The sequence below is a fragment of the Callithrix jacchus genome, chromosome 16 (assembly GCF_049354715.1).
Source record: "Callithrix jacchus isolate 240 chromosome 16, calJac240_pri, whole genome shotgun sequence".
NCBI classification, from domain to species: Eukaryota; Metazoa; Chordata; class Mammalia; order Primates; family Cebidae; genus Callithrix; species Callithrix jacchus.
The window spans coordinates 37,214,283-37,233,919 of NC_133517.1; the positions used below are offsets into that span (position 1 = coordinate 37,214,283).

Sequence of the window (19,637 nt, forward strand, 5' to 3'; positions counted from 1 at the left end):
TATTGTAAACAGTGCTGCAGTGAACATTTGTGTGCATGTGTCCTTATAGTAGACTGATTTATAGTCCTTTGGATATATGCCCAGTAATGGGATTGCTGGGTCAAATGGAATTTCTATTTCTCGGTCCTTGAGGAATCACCACACTGTCTTCCACAATGGTTGAACTAATTTACACTCCCACCAACAGTATAAAAGTGTTCCTATTTCTCCACATCCTCTCCAGCATCTGTTGTCTCCAGATTTTTTAATGATCGCCATTCTAACTGGTGTGAGGTGGTATCTCAATGTGGTTTTGATTTGCATCTCTCTAATGACCAGTTATGATGAGCATTTTTTCATGTGTTTGTTGGCCTCATGTATGTCTTCTTTTGTAAAGTGTCTGTTCATATCCTTTTCCCATTTTCGAATGGGCTTGTTTTTTTCCTGTAAATCTGTTTGAGTTCTTTGTAAATTCTGGATATCAGCCCTTTGTCAGATGGGTAAACTGCAAAGATTTTTTTCCCATTCTGTTGGTTGCCGATCGAGTGCCTCGGTAATGGCATACACCCCTCCCCCTTTGAGCTGCACCGTCCTGGGTTCCACTGTGCTTGCCATGAAACTCTCAACCTTGAGCGTTTCCTATTGCTGTTTTGTTTTTGTGGGGGTGGGACCTCCCGAGCCTGATCACCTGGCTCCCTGCCTCAGAGCCCCCCACCTTTTTTTTTAAGTTGAGCGGTTGACTCTCTCCCAGGTGTTCCAGTCGCCTGGTGCAAGGCCGCCAGGATCTGTGTGATTTCCCGTGCAGCGACCCACTGCGCCGGCTCAAACCACGTTGCTGCCCGGGAATCTCCTGGGCTGGCTTTCTGTTTAAGCCTCCTTTAATCAGATGAATGTGCTAATCTGCCTTCCGAAATCTCCAATTGCCAGTTTAACAGGGCAACCTAACCAGTGTATTTTGTATGGAGTGTCACTGCGCTGCGGCCTCCGCCCAAACAGCCCTGCCGGCCCAAACTGCCGCACGGCCCGTGGGGCTCTTACGCCTGAGAATCTCCTAGTCTGTGGACAATAAAGATCCGTATGGAAATGCGGCGTCCATTCACCCTCTGTGGATTGACTGGGAGCTGCAATCCTGAGTTGGTCCTACAGTGCCATCTTCCCTTGGCCTAAACTTTCAATTTCCCAGTCTCCATAAAATGCATAACTGACTGCAGATCCTTATTAACATTCTTCAGCTTAACAGCACCCACCATGTCTACAGTATATTTCCTCTTCATTCCACTCTCCTATCTCAAGTTAAGCATTTTTATATAGCGTTTTTCAATACCCAGTAGTAAATTATTAAAACTGTAGCATTTTCCAGTACCCTGTAGTAATAGCTACCACTTATGGGATACCATTATTATATTTACAGCAACCCTACAATGAAGTAGTTAATATGTACCTATTGAACACATGTAGAAACTGACAGTGGGAGTTGTTAAGTAACTTGCTGAGGTCACATAGGCAGGTTTTTACAACTGGGACTAAAACACAGGTCTACCTTGCTCTTTTGACTATTCCTTTTGTCAGCTTTCTCTGTGTAATTCACTCAGTTATTCAGTTACTCTAGGAATTAGGCCTGCTAATATGAAAGGCAGTTTGAGAGGAGAAGTTTGATAGGCATTGAGGTAGAATCCCCAAGACTTGGTGATTTACTTATATAGGAAATAAATAGATAAGAAAGAATATAAGATAATTCCCAAACTTATAGTCTGAGTGTCTAGGTAGGTTGTACGATTCTCTGAGTTGGAAAATCAGAACTTGCTCAGGAGGATGAACAACTTTGAGAGAGTAGGGCAGGATAGGGAGAAGGTACATAAAGGGTGTTTGTATATTGAATGTATAAAGGGAATAAAATGTACTGACTTTGATAACAACTTTCTGTAAATTATATGTCAAAGTGCTCAGCCTAAGTAAAATGGCACTTGCTAGGCTTGAAACATACATTTAATCCTAACTATTGATTGAAATACTCTCTTTACTCTGTAGGCAAGCACAAAGTACATTTGTTTTTCAGTCCTTTCCAACCTCCTTTTAAAACCTTATCACTTATCACTGTATTAGTGAAAATATGATATAAAATGTTATGCCCCCTGCTTTGCATCTAAGACAATTATGGTTTTTACTGAAAGCATTAGCCATTTATGTAATATTGTTTAGTCTAGGACGTGATCCAGACATGTTAATGTGAAAGATACTGTAACTATATACAAGGCAGTCTTCACTTTTATTGCAGATAAATATCTTTAACAGTTGAAGTAATTGTTTCTTCTTTAAAAGTATGATTTAAGATTATATTGTAATCCTAAGTGAATTCTTTAAAATGTTTCTTTTCTTTCTTTCTTTCTTTTTTTTGAGACGGAGTCTGGAGTCTCGCTGTTGTTACCCAGGCTGGAGTGCAATGGCACGATCTTGATCTCGGCTCACCGCAACCTCTGCCTCCTGGGTTCAGGCAATTCTCCTGCCTCAGCCTCCCGAGTAGCTGGGACTACCGGGACGCACCCCCATGCCCAGCTAATTTTTGTATTTTTAGTAGAGACAGGGTTTCACCTTGTTGACCAGGATGGTCTCGATCTCTTGACCTCGTGATCCACCTGCCTCGGCCTCCCAAAGTGCTGGGATTACAAGCGTGAGCCACCACGCCTGGCCGATGTTTCTTTTTTTATTATAAAAGTAATACACAATCATGCAGACATGTGGAAAATATAATGAACTCACAGTTTTTTGATAATCATACCATCTACAGACAACCATGGTTAATATTTTGGTAATTTCTCTTTACATTTTATTTTGCAGACTGTTAATGTTTTAATTCTATAGTCATTTTAAATTTACTCATAATAACAATTTTTCCATATTGTTAAATATTCCCTAAGCATATGATTTGTATGGATTTAGATTGCTTCCACTTCTTTGCTTTTTTTGTTTTTGTTTTATAGAAGAGCAATTTATCAGAGAGAGAGAGAGAGAGAGAGAGAGAGTGAAGACAGCTCCCACGCTATTGTGGGAGGGGAACCCAGAGTGGGAAATCCCTAGTTATTTGCTCTTACACTGCAGTATCTCTTTCAAAATATACATTTTCATCTCGTAATTTCTTTAGGAAAGACAGTTGAAAGCCAAATGTCTGGGCATACATAACATGAGTATCTCTTTTAAGTTTTTAGAAAGGTAGCATTTACACTTGATCTTATTCAAAAGGCCAAGAAGTGATAGAATTTTATAACTCCTATGAACAGTATTTTTTGTTTTATTTCTTTAGCAAGAAAATGAGATTGGGATGAAACGTGAACTCAAGAAAGAATCACTATGGTCAACTAAAGAAGAAATATCTGTGAGAAAAGTTTTAGTAATTTTTATACAGATTTGGCTTACAGAGACTGTCATCAATTTTTGTCCTTTTACATTCTTAGGATTGTTTCCCTTTCAATAATTTTGGCTTACTTCATGATTGTGCCTCCTCTGGAAATGGATCAATTATATTATAACTATGATGCAGTGAAAAGAGAATAGAGAGAAGCCGGGATATAACTCCCTGCCTTCTACTCCTTAGATATGTGGCCTTAAACAAGTCATTTTCACATTTATGAACCTCAAATACTCTATAAAATGAGGTTGACACTTTTCTAGCAGGATTTATATCAGATAGAGTAATAGATGTAAAATATTTGTAAACTCTAAAAGTTTAGGCTATTCTTAATAGTGTCCTGATTACATTCTCATATCAGATGAACCTTTTCTTCTGACTGCTTTTATCTTAGACTTATTAACAACTTGCATTAATTGCATAGTTCAGCAGTTAAAAGAACTAAGATGTCAACCTTAAGCAGCTGTAACAAGGTTGATATGTAACTAACAGGAAGAACTCTTCAGGCGAATTCAACAGCTATTAATCTTGTGTCAATTAATAAGGTAGTATGTCTAGAATTGATTGATTTTTTGAGATGTTAAGAATAATAAAAAATACAAACTATTGAGAATCCCGAAAGTTTAGGAAAAGTAGATGAGGACCTGGAGAACAGAATATATAATAATCTCAGTGTGCATTTAATGAAAAGCATACAATTCTGAGATTGTGTGTCAATAAAACGTGTATCTGGAGGGAAATTGTTTATTGAGATGATATTTCTTAGAATAACCTACTAAGTTAAAAATACTTCACAGTTTTTAGCCTTCTGTCACAGACTGAGTATGTTGTAAATGTTTCCAAAGTTATAGAGCGTTTGAGTAAGTAGTTTTCTTATTTTGAATGAGATATGATTTGATTCAGGTACCAGAATCAAAACCAAAATATAAAATTCAGGTACCAGAAATAAAACATTTTTACTATTTTTTTCAGGCATTTGAACTTTTTTCTATAGATTCCCAAATGACAAGTGACTTTCCTTTTCCTTGTTATTTCTTCTCTTTCTTACCTATCCATCTTAACCCTGTTTTAGAACAATGACAAACTTCTGGATGAAAGTGAGATGCTTCCAAGAAAGCTGTTATTGACTGAATTTAAATCACTGGTGATTAAAAACTCTACTTCCAGAAATCTATCTGGCATAAGTGATGATTATGGTCAACTAAAAAATTTCAAGAAATTCAAAAAGGTAGGTATTTAAACTGTATCACAAGAAGACAGTATTTGAAATGTTTTTAGAAATACTAATGTTGCTAAAGAAAAATAAAAGCACTTTATATTGAAAACTGATGTTATTTATTCTGCTTAAAATGTTTTAAAAATTCCTCTAGGAAGGACATGAACTTACAGTTAATGAATATATTGAACACCTAGAATGAAATAGGTTTCATCAAAATTGAATTCCTTACAGGTTGCTGTTTACCTGGTTTTCTCTAACTTAAACAGGAAGTTTTTTGATAATCACAGGATCTTCTCTGTTAGTCTAATACTGGTCTACAACTGCCTGAAGAGGTTCTTTAGCTCACGGCTTTAGGAAGATTAAAATGTATTTAAAATAACTGAGCATATTCAATAATTAAAACAATAGTCTTTTTTTATATTTACATATAAAACACAATATAAATATATATGCTGAGTATGACCATAAGGCCTGAGTTTCTGGTTATTAAGGAACTGATATTTATTTTATCGGTAATGGTTAAAAAATGCCTTCTATCCAGTAGTTATTCTTTTGTTGTTTTATATTTGCTTTCTGCTCCACACCTACTTCTGACTGCTAGCTTTTACTGATGCATTTGATCAGAGTACAATGATTATCCAAAAGTAATTTTTGTGAAAAACTGCCTTTCTCTATAACATGATCTTGACATGACTGTGAGGTAGTATAGGTTTTTCTCCCTACTGTAAGCACTTACTATTAATATTTCACAGTTAAATTTGTTTTCTACCTACTATGATAGTATCTAAAAGGTTCTGAACTCCATTTGATGGAAAGAATCTCTTCTACTTAGAGCAGAAGATGGAAATATCTTCCACTTAAATGGCACCACGATACCTTTTTGTTTTACACCACTTTTTCTCACCCTGTGTCTGTGGCTCACGAATAGCACAAAAGTATTCTTACTGCATGCTTACTTCATGTTTAATACTGTGTTGCAAGATCTTCTTGTTAAATGAAAATTCAAAAGATGTTTCTTACAGTTTAACCAAAGAAAAAGCAGTAATGTTTACTATTGGCACAGAGTGGTGTATTAATAACTGAAGAAGTATGACTAATATAAATTTCTTGAAAGTGGTTCAGAAATACTTAAAATGCTTAAAAATACTGCTGTCCTTAACCAAGTAATCTGTTCTGAAACTGCGGAAGAAATCCAATCCAAAATTTGTATAGAAGTATGTTTAACAGGATAGATACTAGTGCAGGAATCTGTCTGAGTTCTTTACATCTCCAAATCATGCTGGGTCTGGTGGCTCACACCTGTAATACCAGCACTGTGGGACGCCAAGGCACGTGGATGGCTTGAGTCCAGGAGTTTGCAACCAGCCTGGGCAATATGGTGAAACCCTGTCTCTACAAAAAAGTATAAAATGAGCTAGGCATGGTGATGTCTGCCTGCAGTCCCAGATACCTCAGAAGTCAGAGAATCATTTGAGCCTAGAGGCAGAAGTTGCAGTGAGCCAAGATTACCTCACTGTGCCGGGCCAGGTATCAGAGCCCCAGTACCAGGAAGTGGTCAACACCTGAGTTGGTAAAAAGAATTTATCAGCAACAGTATAGATTTGGAAAATGAGAGTTTATTAGAGACAAAGAACACTGCAGAATAGTACAGAGGGGCGCCTCGGCGAGAGAACTGAGCGCACCATGGTGGATTCTCCTTAAGAGGATTTTTGGACCTTAAGGTGGGAGCTTTGGATTGTAAAATGAGTTTCAGTATGGGATTCCAGAGCTGTATAAAAATTTCAGTTACCTATAAAAGTTAAAAGAAGCCTGGAATCAGATGCCAACTTTAGATACTAGGGAAGTTTGATTACTTCTAAATTTCCCACATACAGAGTTTTACCTCCAGTTGGCCTATTTGATAGTCACCAGTTGGTCTTTGCTTTCTTCCAAATTACTTAGATAAGAAGTTTTTGTCTCTGGGGCCTGTTCAATGGTCACCAGGTGATTTTCTGTCTCCTCACATTGCACTCTCCAGCCTAGGCGACAGAGAGAGATCCTGTCTCAAAAACAAAACGAAAAAACAACAACACACAAAAAAAAACCTCCAAATCAATGCCATAGCTCTTTTTAAACTTTTAAAATATTGCTTAGTGGTGAAAATTAATTTAAAATTCTCTTTCTACTTCATATATTAGAATTTAAAAGCAAATATTAGGGATCTGTTACTTCCTAAATACAGTATAAACAGTGATCTTGATACACATTTTTACATGGAATTTGCTTTTCTTAAAGCACGTCTTTAAACAAAATATCAAATAAAAGTATAAATTGTTGGCATCCCCAACATCTGCTAGGACTCTGTGAACTGGAAGGTTTTGAAAAGTTTTAAATTTTCATCAGTATTACAGCTTAAGCTTTGAAGTCATTAGAACAAAATATAATGCTTTAAATTGTAGTGTTTGTGTTCATCTTGACTTGTTTAATTGTTAAATGATAAGGTAAGGCCATTTTAAAATAAAAATTATAAATTAAAAATGTTAAATTATTTTTAATATATAACTCCTATGACATGTCCAGATCTGTATATAGTAATAGCTATAAAAGATAAGGGGAAAAACAGATGGATTTAGAACAGAGTTACTGCTCTCTTACTTTTATTTATAGAAGATAAACATCTTTGGCACTTATACATGATTTACAATCTTTGCTTTTTAATCTTTTTTAAAAAATGGTCATCTTTGTTAATATGTTTAACTGTACTACTTTTATTATTCAATAGGTCACATATCCTGGAGCAGGGAAACTTCCACACATCATTGGAGGGTCAGATCTAATAGCTCATCATGCTCGAAAGAATGCAGAACTAGAAGACTGGCTAAGGCAGGAAATGGAGGTTAGTGGGAAGTGAGGCCTAGAAACTTGTTTAAATTGCACTTTGGTCCCTTGAGAAGCAAATTCTTCTCAAAATCAAACGTAAAATAAGTGACATAAATACATTTGTTCAGAAAAATTCCTGAGTTACAGAGCACTAATCTGTACCCTTCTGTAAAACTTCTTTAAAGGAATACAAAATTCATTTTTGTTAAAAAAAGAAAAACAGTAAGACCTAAGAAATTCAGTTTATATACTAGTGGAAAGGGGGGGATAAAAGCCACAAAAATTTAAAGGAAACTGAAAGAATGTGGAGGATGTTACAAATATATCACTTAAATAGTATGTCAAAGGGACTGACCTTTTTAAATCTGGGAATTGTGTTTTAACAATTCTGAAAATTTCTCATTCATTTTCTTAAATATTAATTACCATTTTGCTCTTTTCCCTGTTACCTTTTTCTGGAATTCCAATCTGACATAAGTTAAATTTTCTTTTCCATTTGTTTTAACTTCTTTCCTGTGTATTTCATCTCTTTGTTTCTCTGGATTATATTTTTGGTAATTGTTGCAGATCGCCTTCCAATTTACTATTTCTCCAATTCCAGTTGGCATTGCATCCATTCATTTATTTTTTCATTACTGGAAGTCTGTTTTATTCCTTTCTAAATCCTCTTGTTCCTTGCTGTTTTTTTTTTAAGCCTCCCCTTTTATATTCTTTGAATAATGATACCATTACCTAAAATGTTTGTTGATCTGTTTTCTGCTCTAACGATACCTTGTTTTCAAGTTTATGCTTTGTGATTTTTTGAATGTGAACCGATTGTTTTCTTTAGAACTTGATCTTTTGGGTTTTCTTGAGTCTTAAATTCCAATTTATGTCCTCTAGAGAAGTTTTTTGTTTTTGTTTTTTTTTTCTGAGATGGAGTTTCATTCTTGTTACCCAGGCTGGAGTGCACTGGTGTGATCTCGGCTTACCGCAACCTCCGCTCACCACAACCTCCGCCTCCTGGGTTCAGGCAATTCTCCTGCCTCAGCCTCCTGAGTAGCCGGGATTACAGGCACGTGTCACCATGCCCAGCTAATTTTTTGCATTTTTAGTAGAGATGGGGTTTCACCATGTTGACCAGGATGGTCTCGATTTCTTGACCTCGAGATCCACCTGCCTCAGCCTCCCAAAGTGCTGGGATTACAGGCTTGAGCCATCGCGCCCGGCCGGAAAAGATATGTTTTTTTCTTCTAGTCTTCTTCTACAAATATTAGACCACTTTATATTAAAATTTCTTCTTGTGATTTTTGAATCACCCAGGCAGTTGATGTGTATTAATATTTGGACCAGAAGTGTGGGTGAATGAAGGCCAGCTTATCATTAGAAACTTCAAATGAGATATTTATTTCTTTCCTTCACTAAGTCCCAGGATGAAGATGGGCAGTTTCTTTGCTAGTTCTTCTGTGTTGTAAGGTTTATTTCTCTTTCTTCCTTTAGTGCTGGGTCTTTTATTAAAATCATCATCTTGGGTTTTCTTTCATATCACTCATATACAGACATTAAAGCAGAGTTCAGGTTTTTCATGATTGCCGATACTCATAGGCCAAGGCAAAAGCTCACTGTGGTCCTTGTTCACCTCTCAGGGTTTCCTATTTTGCTTTATAGTGGGTATAGTGTAATTCACTTTTTAAAATGCTTTTTTAATCAGTTACTTAAAAATAAGGGTTATTTAGGAAAGTCACTTATAAAAAAAGAGTTGTTAAGGTCACTCAGGATGCTTATTTTCAGAAAATGAAAGAATGGAAACACAGCCTTTCTTTTTTGAAAGAATAATTGGCTTTATTTTATAAAATGTACATTTCACAGAATTATGGCAGTACACAAAGAATGAAGATGTGAAAACCTAATTTACCTGTTTAAACAGTTAAGTGAACGATATTCCACACATCTTTTCATTGAGGAGTAGTGAGAGGCAGGGACAGATTGGGAAGGAAGGGAGAGGTGTTGATAGGAAGTTAAACTGAAGCCATTGCTGAATTTCTATAGATGTTTTTTCCCTCCAAGATATTTTATTCTGTGAGATCTGTCTAATATTAAGGGGGAGAACTATAAAAATCACATAAGTTGGAATTGGTAGTTGTTTTAAACTTCATATTTCACTTCAGATAAAATTATTTGTTGGCTTCCTACAATGAAAATTGAGAACATTATTAGTACTTCCTTCCACCTAGCCTCCCTCACCTTATGCCAGTCCTATTTTTCCCCTTTTTAGGTAATTTACATGCATGTTTATAGTTGTCTTTCTTTCTTTCTTTTTTTTTTTTTTTTTTGAGATGGAGTTTCGCTCTTGTTACCCAGGCTGGAGTGCAATGGCGGGATCTTGGCTCACCGCAACCTCAGCCTCCTGAGTAGCTGGGATTACAGGCACACGCCACCATGCCCAGCTAATTTTTTTGTATTTTTTTAGTAGAGACGGGGTTTCACCATGTTGACCAGGATGGTCTCAATCTCTTGACCTCGTGATCCACCCGCCTCGGCCTCCCAAAGTTCTGGGATTACAGGCTTGAGCCACCATGCCCCGCCTATAGTTGTCTTTCTTAAGCTTGAAAGCCAGTAACACTCAGAGTACATCTCAGTGTTGATCATTCTCCATTACTTTTTCCTGACAGAGAGTATGCTATTTGGATTTGCAGGTATGATTCTCTTTCCCAAGGAACTTTTTTCTATTATATATTTTAAAATATTTTATATTTTCTGGGCTCTCTACAGTTAAGACATTACTATCCTTTTATTGGATTACCTTTGTCCTCCACATCTATTTTTTCTGCATTCACTGTGGTTTTCTTAGGCTCTTTCACTGTATCAAAAATTTATATTTCAGGTGTGAGTGTAATGTTTCTCACCAGGTATGTGACCTTAGGCAAATTACTTAATTCCTCTTTCCTTCTGTGCAGAATGAGAATAATAATAGTACCTTTATTTCACAGACAGATGAGGATTAAGTCAGACCCTACGTATAAATCATTTATAACAGTGGAAAGTGTTAGAGCTATTTCTAATTAATTTAATTCTAAAAGGCTATTATGGTTCTATGTTTACTTAGCATTTGTTCTTTCATTTAATTTTTGTATTATCTAATTTTTTGTCATTTCATTGCTTTCATGTTTCTATTTTACTTTTTATTCATTGATTATTTCCTGCAGTTTAGGTTCTTTATCTGTTTTTTGCATGTTCTGTTCCAATATCTCTCTTTTTTTTTCTTCTAGTAGATGGAGTAGCTTTCCTGTTTTTTGTCTTCGCTTGGGTAAAGGGAAATATCCTACCCAGATAATCCTGTTTGCTACATAAAGGATCATATGCCATCTTATGCAGGGATTACACACAGAAGACAGTTTGTGAGACAGAAATTGAGTATAATCAAAGTTACTTCTAACATTCTTAGCTGGTCCATATGATCAGAATTCAGCCAGGCACAGTGGTGTGGCTCATGACTGTAACCCCAGCACTTTGGAAGGCCAAGGTGGTAGGATCACTTAAACCTAGGACTAGCCTGTGCAACATCTTGAGACTCTGTCTCTACAAAAAGGAAAAAAAAAAAAACACACAACAAATTAGCTGGGCATGGTAGTGCATGTGTCCATAGTCCCAGCTACTCAGGAGGCAGACATGGGAAGATTGCTTGACCCTGGGAGGTTAAGGTTGCAGTGAACCATGATTTATCCTAGGTGACAGAACAAGACCACATCTCAAAATAATAATAATAATAATAATAACAAAATAATAAAATAAAGAACAGAATTCCCTCATGCCTCACTGCCAATGTGGCATCATGTTGAAACAGACAAAGGCACATGGCATGTCCCATCTAGTTTCTCTTGTCTGAAGACATTGAATCTGAGAGAGGAAAGGCTCAGCTGGAGCTGTGTGCAGCTTGGGCTAGCTGTCCCCTGAGATTTTAATTAAATGTCCTGTACCAGGAGTGTGCCTTGTCTCCAAAGATAATAACCTAGCCTTATTAGGTTGTTTACCTAATTTGTTAGGGATCCCTGGAGCCTCTGCTTTTGGTCAGTGTCAATCCCAGTTCTTCACCTTCCATACCGTTACTCCCTTCCCAGCAGCCCACTAGTAACTGTTTACCCTGTTCAGGCATCTTTTCCCCAAATTTGGGGCATTAGTAAGAATCTTCAGGCTTGGCCAATTCTGTAGCACTTTTAATGGATTGGGACAGTATTAGGAATCAGTTGCGTCAGAATCATTTGGTTCTTTACACAGCTGTACTTTTTTAAAATTTATTTTTATTGCATTTTAGGTTTTGGGGTACATGTGAAGAACATGCAAGATTGTTGCATAGGTATACACACGGCAGCATGATTTGCTTTTGCTGCCTTCCTCCCCTTCACCTGTATCTGGCATTTTTCCCCATGCTATCTCTCCCCAACTCCCCACCTCCCAATGTCCCTCCCCTATTTCCCCCCAACAGACCCCAGTGTATGATGCTCCTCTCCCTGTGTCCATGTGTTCTCATTGTTCAACACCCGCCTATGAGTGAGAACATGCGGTGTTTGATTTTCTGTTCTTGTGTCAGTTTGCTGAGAATGATGGTTTCCAGGTTCATCCATGTCCCTATAAAGGACATGAACTCAGCATTTTTGATGGCTGCATAATATTCCACGGTGTATATGTGCCACATTTTCCCTGTCCAGTCTATCATCAATGGGCATTTGGGTTGGTTCCAGGTCTTTGCTATTGTAAAGAATGCTGCAATGAACATTCGTGTGCATTACACAGCTGTACTTTTAAAGTGTGGGGAATGGGCTTAAACTCTTCTTGTTACCACTATCAAGTTTTGTTTGATTAATTTTCGATGGAGAGAAGTTGAGAGAGTGATGATTTATCATACAGCTGTGACTTTTTCCATTTTTTTGCTTATTTCATTAGGAATTAGGGGGCTGTGTTCTAGATTTATTTCACCAAATCACTTCTTTTTGCTAGAATCATTTTAGGTGCTATTGTTAGGACTTACTCTATGACAGACTTGACTTTCTTTTGCTCTGTGGATACTGCTTATTAATGTAAATGTTCTGTGCTGCTATCTCATTTCTCTGTTTGCCCCAGCTATTCTTTTTTTATATTCCCTTCCTATTTTTCTTTTTCATCCCTTCTTTCTCTACTTCTGCTGCAGACCCAGGCTTAGTTTTAAGAATCACTTGGTCAGTTTCTGAAGTTCCCTTGAATTTAGGGTACTTTTATTGTATACATCAAACATAAAATTCATTTGAACTATATACAACCTGATTTGAATTTGAAAGACTGTGAGAAGTAGTTCTCTCAGACCTCAGAAAAATGCCAGTAATATGAGGCATTTCTGTGTCTTCATACTATTTTATATAATGTTTTTACTAAAATATATGAAATAAAACGCTTTCTCCTCACTGGTTTTTCTTTACTGTGCCACAACTTTAAACTTATTCCCCAGGAAACCTCTAAGAATATTTCAGAAAATATTCTTAGATATTGATACTAGCAGTCATTTTGACACTGTTTTAACAAAATCATGTCTTTCCATTTATGTTCTGCTATCCCTATTAGAAAATATGAAAAGATAAGATGTGATTTTACTTCACTATATGAATAGAAAAAATCAGTTTGTAAGAGCAGTCGCTCTTGAGGCTTGCTCCAGAGATTCAGAAGCCTTGAGGCAGCTTGGTTAAGAGCTGGTTCTCTTATTAAGGTAGACCTGGTCAAATCCCAGCTATTCCATTGGAGTTCGCTTATCTTCTGCAAATACCTAACCTAAATCTCTGTTACTTCATTGGTTAAAATTGAGATGATAGTATAATAGTAGTAATGAAGTTACATGAAGATTGAGATTTTTAATATATATAAAGAGTTTAAGATAGTATCTGGAAGTATACAATTATAAATTAATAACTAAAAATAAACACAGTTTAAGTCCTTACTTAACATTGTCAATAGGTTCTTGGAAACTGTAACTTTAGGCAAACCTACATAACCAATATTTGTTCTCATTATTATAACAAAACAACATGATTCAAGGACTTGCTATATGTCATCTCACTTCCAGTTGTGGTTTCCAAGAAACTATCGAAAACGTTAAGTCAGCATTTAACTCTGTGTTTAAGGAACTTCTGGTCTTCTAGAGAGGATAGAGTACAAATATAAATAATTATAGCAGAAGGTAGAAATTGATAAGCATCCTGGGAATTCTGTAGCTGAAGTTTTGGGGGAATTCTTCATAGCAGACATTATTTTTAAAAAAAGGAGATCAGGAAACCTTTGCTAAAGAGGGGAAGAACATGTTCCTTGAAACAGAGTAAGCACTAAGTATTGAATGAATGTACCTTTAAAGATGGTTACATGTCGGAAGAGGGAAAAAGGGGAATTAACTTTCTTGGTAGAGGAAGAAACATGAACAAAAGCAGAGGTTCATGAGTACTTAGATGATTCTGGGGTTTGGTTTTTCTGTTTTTTTGTGTGATTCAGTTTTAACTGGCATACAGAGTCCACAAAGAGGAAGTTGAGAAGGAATTAGGAAAGTAAAATGGAACCAGGTTATGAAGAGCCTTGCACATTTCAGGGGGTCATGTGCAAGGGTTTGTGTGTTCCTTGGTAGGTGGGAGAAGTCACCGAAGGGTTTCAAATGGCAAATGATAGGGTCATAGCTGGACTTTAGGAAGATGTACTCAGCACAGGGATTTTTTTCATCCTGACTCTGTAGGGTGCTTTAGGAGTTTAGTGAGTTTGTGTTTAAAAGGACTTAGAGTTGAGGTAATTTAGCAGCAGCTTCTAAGCCCTTTCGGGACCAAGAGGACAGGAGCCCCCTTAACTGTCAAACTGCTCTAGTTGAAGGTAGGGTAAATGCTGCCCTCTCAGTCTCATCCATAGTTTGACCTCCAAGCACTGAAATCTCATTTAGTAAAAGGGTTTTGCTGGAAAGAGTGTTTAGAAACACAACAAGCTAACAATATACATGGGTTGTCTTTGAGTGGAGATTGTCAAGAGAAAATTGTTTAGTTAAAGCTCTTTTGCAATAATCTTAGCATGGAGTGAAAATAGAGAGGATCAGTTGAATGAAATATTGTAGAGGCAAGAACTCATAGACTTGGTGACCTCCAGGGTGTGGAAATCTCAAAGATGACAGTGACCTATCAGCATAGCAGTTCATTAACTCTACATTCATTCACCACTGACCAAATGTTTGAAATTATGTTAATTTTGACAGGTACAAAATCAACATGCAAAAGAAGAGTCTCTTGCTGATGACCTTTTTAGGTAAAGTTTGATTCAGCTTTCTCATGTACCTTTGAGAGATATATATAAAATTTAGTTCTGTTCATAGAAATTAAGAATTTATTTCTTCTGTCCTCATAGACACCTAGTCCCTTAACCTAAAGGATGTTTTATTTTTAAGGAAAGTGTTTATTTTTATTACTTAAGCACCTCTTAATTGAGGTTATTAGATATAGCCTGGAGGTTTGGGTTTAAGTATAAGATACTTAAAATTTGTGTAGGGGCATTAAGGCAAAAAGACGGTTCCTGAATTGTGTGAAATTGGTGTATAGATTTGTGAGATTTTTTTAGCTCTGAGTAGAATTGTGATTAAAATGAGTTTTGAATTAAGACAGGTAAAATGCCAGACTATTTGTTTAGTCTTAATTGGCACATGCATAAAAACAAAAAGCTGGATTAGAGTTTCAAAGCAGGTTTTGTGGGAGGTTTTAGAGTTGTACTATGTGATTATAATTTAATTCTGATTTAATACATTTTCAGCATTCCTGCAGGCCTAACAAACCTATTATAATAATTGCCCCTGAACTACTAACAGAATACTTTATTAGAGGTAGATACTAGCTAGGGGAGAGTAATGTTTTCCCAACTTAGACAGAATGGAGAAATACTTCGAGTCTGTTTTGCAGCCAATTAGATTGATTCTCTAATTTCATAATTGACAGTATAAATTGCTGATAAAAATGTTAACAAACAGGCTGGGTAAGCCCAGCACTTTGGGAGGCTGAGGTGGGTGGATCACAAGGTCAAGAGTTCATGACCAGTGTGGTCAAGAGTTCGAGACCAGCCTGGCCAACATGATAAAACTCTATCTCTATTAAAAATACAAAAATTAGTTGGGTGTGGTAGTGCCTGCCTGTAGTCCCAACTATTCAGGAGTATGAGGCAGGAGAATCACTTGAACCCGGCAGGCAGAGGTTATAGTGAGCGGAGATCATGCCATTGCACTCCAGCCTGGCGACAGAGTGAGACTCTGTCTTAAAAAAAAGAAAAAAAAAAGTTGACAAACAATGCTGATTTTTCATAAGTAGTCAAATGAGATGGGTTGTTCAGTCATATTTGTTTAACTGCCAAAGGAGAAAATACTGTAATACGCTAATTACAGTTTAGGTAGATAATGTAGTTCTTTTGTGCAAATGATATGCTTTAATTGGGTGGTGGGGGGAGTGGAGATCTTTGAAGCCATATAGAAAGATGTGTAAACATACCTTGATTTTTAAACTTCATTAATTATTTTAAAGCTCTACAGGGTTTTTGTTATTGATGCTTTTCTGATTTTTGCCATATTTTCATCAAAGAAACATCAAAGGGATAAATGAAAATTAAAATGTCAGTGTTTAATATCTGACCCTAAGGACAAAACTCATTCCCTTCCTATTTGCCAAAGTGTGACTACAGTTTGAAAGTCCTTGACCTTTAAAAGAAATACCATCCCTTATCTGAATATCATTTAACCCCATTTCTTTCTTTGCAGATACAATCCTAATGTAAAAAGGAGAAGATAACTAAGGATTTTGAAGAGGAGCCATGGAAAAACTTGCTAGCAGGCATCTACTTCAGGCTACCAAGGTTATATGAATATACAGTGTATAGAGGAGATTTAAGTTAGAAATATTTTATGGCCTAACTTTATTAAATAAAATGCAGAAAACATTGATTCTTTTGTGTGTAACAATTATTGTTTGTTTTCAGGCCTTGTCATTGCATCTCTTTTTTCATTTTTAAATGTGTTTTATTAATTAAATAGTTAATATAGTCACAGCTAAAAATTCTAGAAGTACATAAGGTAAAGACTACCCTTCCACCACTATCCTAGCTACTTGGTTCCTCTCAGAGAAAAATTCATGATACTCATTTCTTATGAATCTTGGGATTTTTAATTCCTATTAAAATTCTTATTTTTAAATAATTTCCTACACAAATGATAATATAACATATACAGTGTTCTATACCTTGCTTTTTTACTTAGAAGATTAAAAATCATAGGAATATCAATATAATTTTTTTCTTTTAATATTTTTCTTTTCCATTATGCTGTAGTCTTACCTAAACTCTAGTGATCCAAACAAAATGGCTTCAGTGGTGCAGATGTCATCTACACATTATTCTAGTACTAGAAACTGAACAACATGTGGAGACTTCATCAAATGTGGGTTTAGTTTTCACCAAAGTAGAAAGACCCATGCCCCTTTTTGGTAGTCTTACCGAGCTGGGTATGGGTCTGTTCTGAGCTTGTTTAGAGTCCTAGTTTTCCTACTTGTAAAGTAGAAATTGTGAGGTTGTTTTCTTTTTCTACCTTAAAGGGAGATGGTAAGAAACAGGGTCTTTCTTCAAACTTTATTGACAAGTGATTTTCATTTCTGTGTTCAAGAATATATTCATATACTTGTGATCCAGTAAGAAGAAAGCTGTAATCAAGAATCACAACAACTGCTTAGTTGTCTGGAGAATGAGAAATGGAACATTGAGGAATGGAAGCCATATTTCTATGACTTCCTTGTAAACAGAAGCAACAGAAGGGACAAGAGGCTGGCCTCTACATCGTTTTCAGCTTCCAAATCTTGAGAAAGTACATCTACTTGCCAGAACCAAATTAACTTACTTGCAAGTTCTGGCTGCTTGCGGTGGAACTCTAGCTGCAAGGGAGTTAGGGAAGTGAAGGGTTTTTTTTTTTTTTAAAGCTTCTCAGCCTTCCTAGGGAGCAGAAATTGGGTGAGCCAGTCTGCAATTTCTACTACAGGCATTGAGATCAGTTAGATTATTGAAATATCATAGAGGATTTTGTACACTTAAATTATGATAGTGGTGTGACATCAGACAGAACATGGGATACCTTAGAAATAGAATCGATAGGGCATATTAATGAAATGGAGTGATTTGAGTCTCTTAATGGCCTTGTATCATAATTACCCAGTGAAGCTGGTGGAACATATGGTCTCTTATTTTACAGTTTAGGAATATAATGGACATTAATATTGGTCTCTGTCATGCCCACAGTCCCTCTCTAAGGAAGACTGCCATACCTATAGCATTTTTATATGTATCAATTTATGAATACAATGAATGCATGAGAGTTCTGGTACCTCCTATCTTTACAAATAAATTGGTGATGTATTTTTCCTTTTGAATCTTTCCAATGGGTGTGTAGTGATGTTTCATTTTAGTTTTAATTTGTATATCCCTGATAACTGTAGTTGGGTCATAGAAATTCTTTATATATTCTAGATGCAAGTCTCTTGTCAGATACATGTATTGAGAATATAATACCTAGTCTGTCGCTTGACTATTTATTTCCTTTATGTCTTTTGATGAATAGAAGTTTTAAATTTCAATAAGGTCAAATTAATTTTTTTCTTTTATGTTTGATATTTTTTCTCTTCTATTTAACCCCAAGATTTCAGATATTCTGCTTTATTATATAAACTTTATGTTTTCATATTTGTGATCCATTGTGAATCGATATGTTGTGAATTACAAATCAAGGTTTTTTTTTCGCCATACAGGTATCCAGTCATTCTAACACTGTTTATTGAAAGAATTATCCTTTCCTCATTAAATTACCTTGGCAGTTTGTAAAAAATCAATTAACCATAATGGTGGATCTGTTTCTGGACTTTCTGTCCTGTTACATTGAAATGTTTGCCCATCCTTACACTCATACCACACTGCCTTGAATTACTGTAGCTGCATAGATGCCTTGTAACTTTGGATTACATCATAACAAACACAGTAAGTTGAAAATACTGTATTTAAGTCAAAAATGCATTTAATATCCCTTAACCTACATCATAGCTTAGCCTAGCCTACCTTAAGTGTACTCATGACACATTAGCCTACGGTTGAGCAAAATCATCTAATACAAAGACTATTTTCTTTGAAAGTATTGAATATCTCATCTAATTTATTGAATACTGAACTGAAAGCAAAAAATAGAATGACTGTATAGTTACTATTAACGTACACAGCTGAAAGCACACTGGGCCATAATGAAGCATTGAACTAAAATTGCTGCACGATGGGGAATGTTACAGCAACAGGATTATCAATTTCCCTTCTGATTAGGCTTGAGTAGAAGCACTTGTTAAAGGCACTAAAGGATAGACACTTGGTGGTTTAGCAGGAATAATGTTCTTCACAAAAAGCAAGAATCAGTTTTTACCCTCCTGAAGCTGTGGCTGAGAGCAGCGGCTTGCTGCTGCTGCCCAGCATTGCAAGAGAGTATTGTATGGGCACATTACTAGCCAGAGAAAAGAAAAAAAATTCAAATGAAGGTTTCTACTGAATGTGTATCACTCTTACACTATCATATAGTCGAAAAATGGTAAGTCAGGACTATGTAGGAAGTCTAGAAGTCAGATACATCAGTCCTCCCAGCATGTCAATTTCTGTCCCAAAAAATCTGCTAGAATTATGGAAGGCTAGAATTATTATGCTGAATTTAAGTATCAATTTGTGAGGAACTGACATCTTAAAAATACTCAGTCATCTTCGAATCCATTAGTGTAATATGTCTATTGATTTACTTAGATCTACTTTCTTTCCACATAGTTTTGTAGTTTCACTGTAGAGGCTTGCACATCTATTAAATCTGTCCCTAAGCATTTTTTTGGTACTGTAAATGATACCTTCAAAAAGTTCATCTTGCAATGATTCATTTCTTGATACGAAAATACAGTTACTTTTCGTGTGTTGGATCCTGTGAACTTGCTAAACTCACCGATTCTGGCTTTTTTTTTTTTTTTTTTGGCAGATTCCTTAGGATTTTAAGTACACAATCATGTTATCGGTGAATACAGGCACTTTTACTTCTTCCAATGGTTTGTCTTTTTCTTACCTATTACAGTGGCTAAGACCATCAATACAATGTTAAATGTCTTGTTTTTTATC

General features: G+C 36.0%; 1 protein-coding gene across 4 annotated transcripts in view; it reads left to right on the top strand.

Annotated features, from left to right (window-relative positions):
* NBN (nibrin) overlaps positions 1-17,883 on the top strand; it is a 55,800-nt gene extending 37,917 nt beyond the window's left edge. For 3 of the 4 annotated variants that reach the window (XM_035276494.3, XM_008982870.5, XM_003734968.6), the window contains 5 exons: positions 3,278-3,349; positions 4,455-4,610; positions 7,363-7,476; positions 14,686-14,735; positions 16,225-17,883. In XM_035276494.3, coding sequence (XP_035132385.2) covers positions 3,278-3,349; positions 4,455-4,610; positions 7,363-7,476; positions 14,686-14,735; positions 16,225-16,255 — 423 coding nt within the window. In that variant the 3' untranslated portion in view covers positions 16,256-17,883. The remainder of the gene's footprint in view (positions 1-3,277; positions 3,350-4,454; positions 4,611-7,362; positions 7,477-14,685; positions 14,736-16,224) is intronic. The other variant, XM_054246676.2, reaches the window with a different exon arrangement.
* Positions 17,884-19,637: the final 1,754 nt, after the last annotated feature.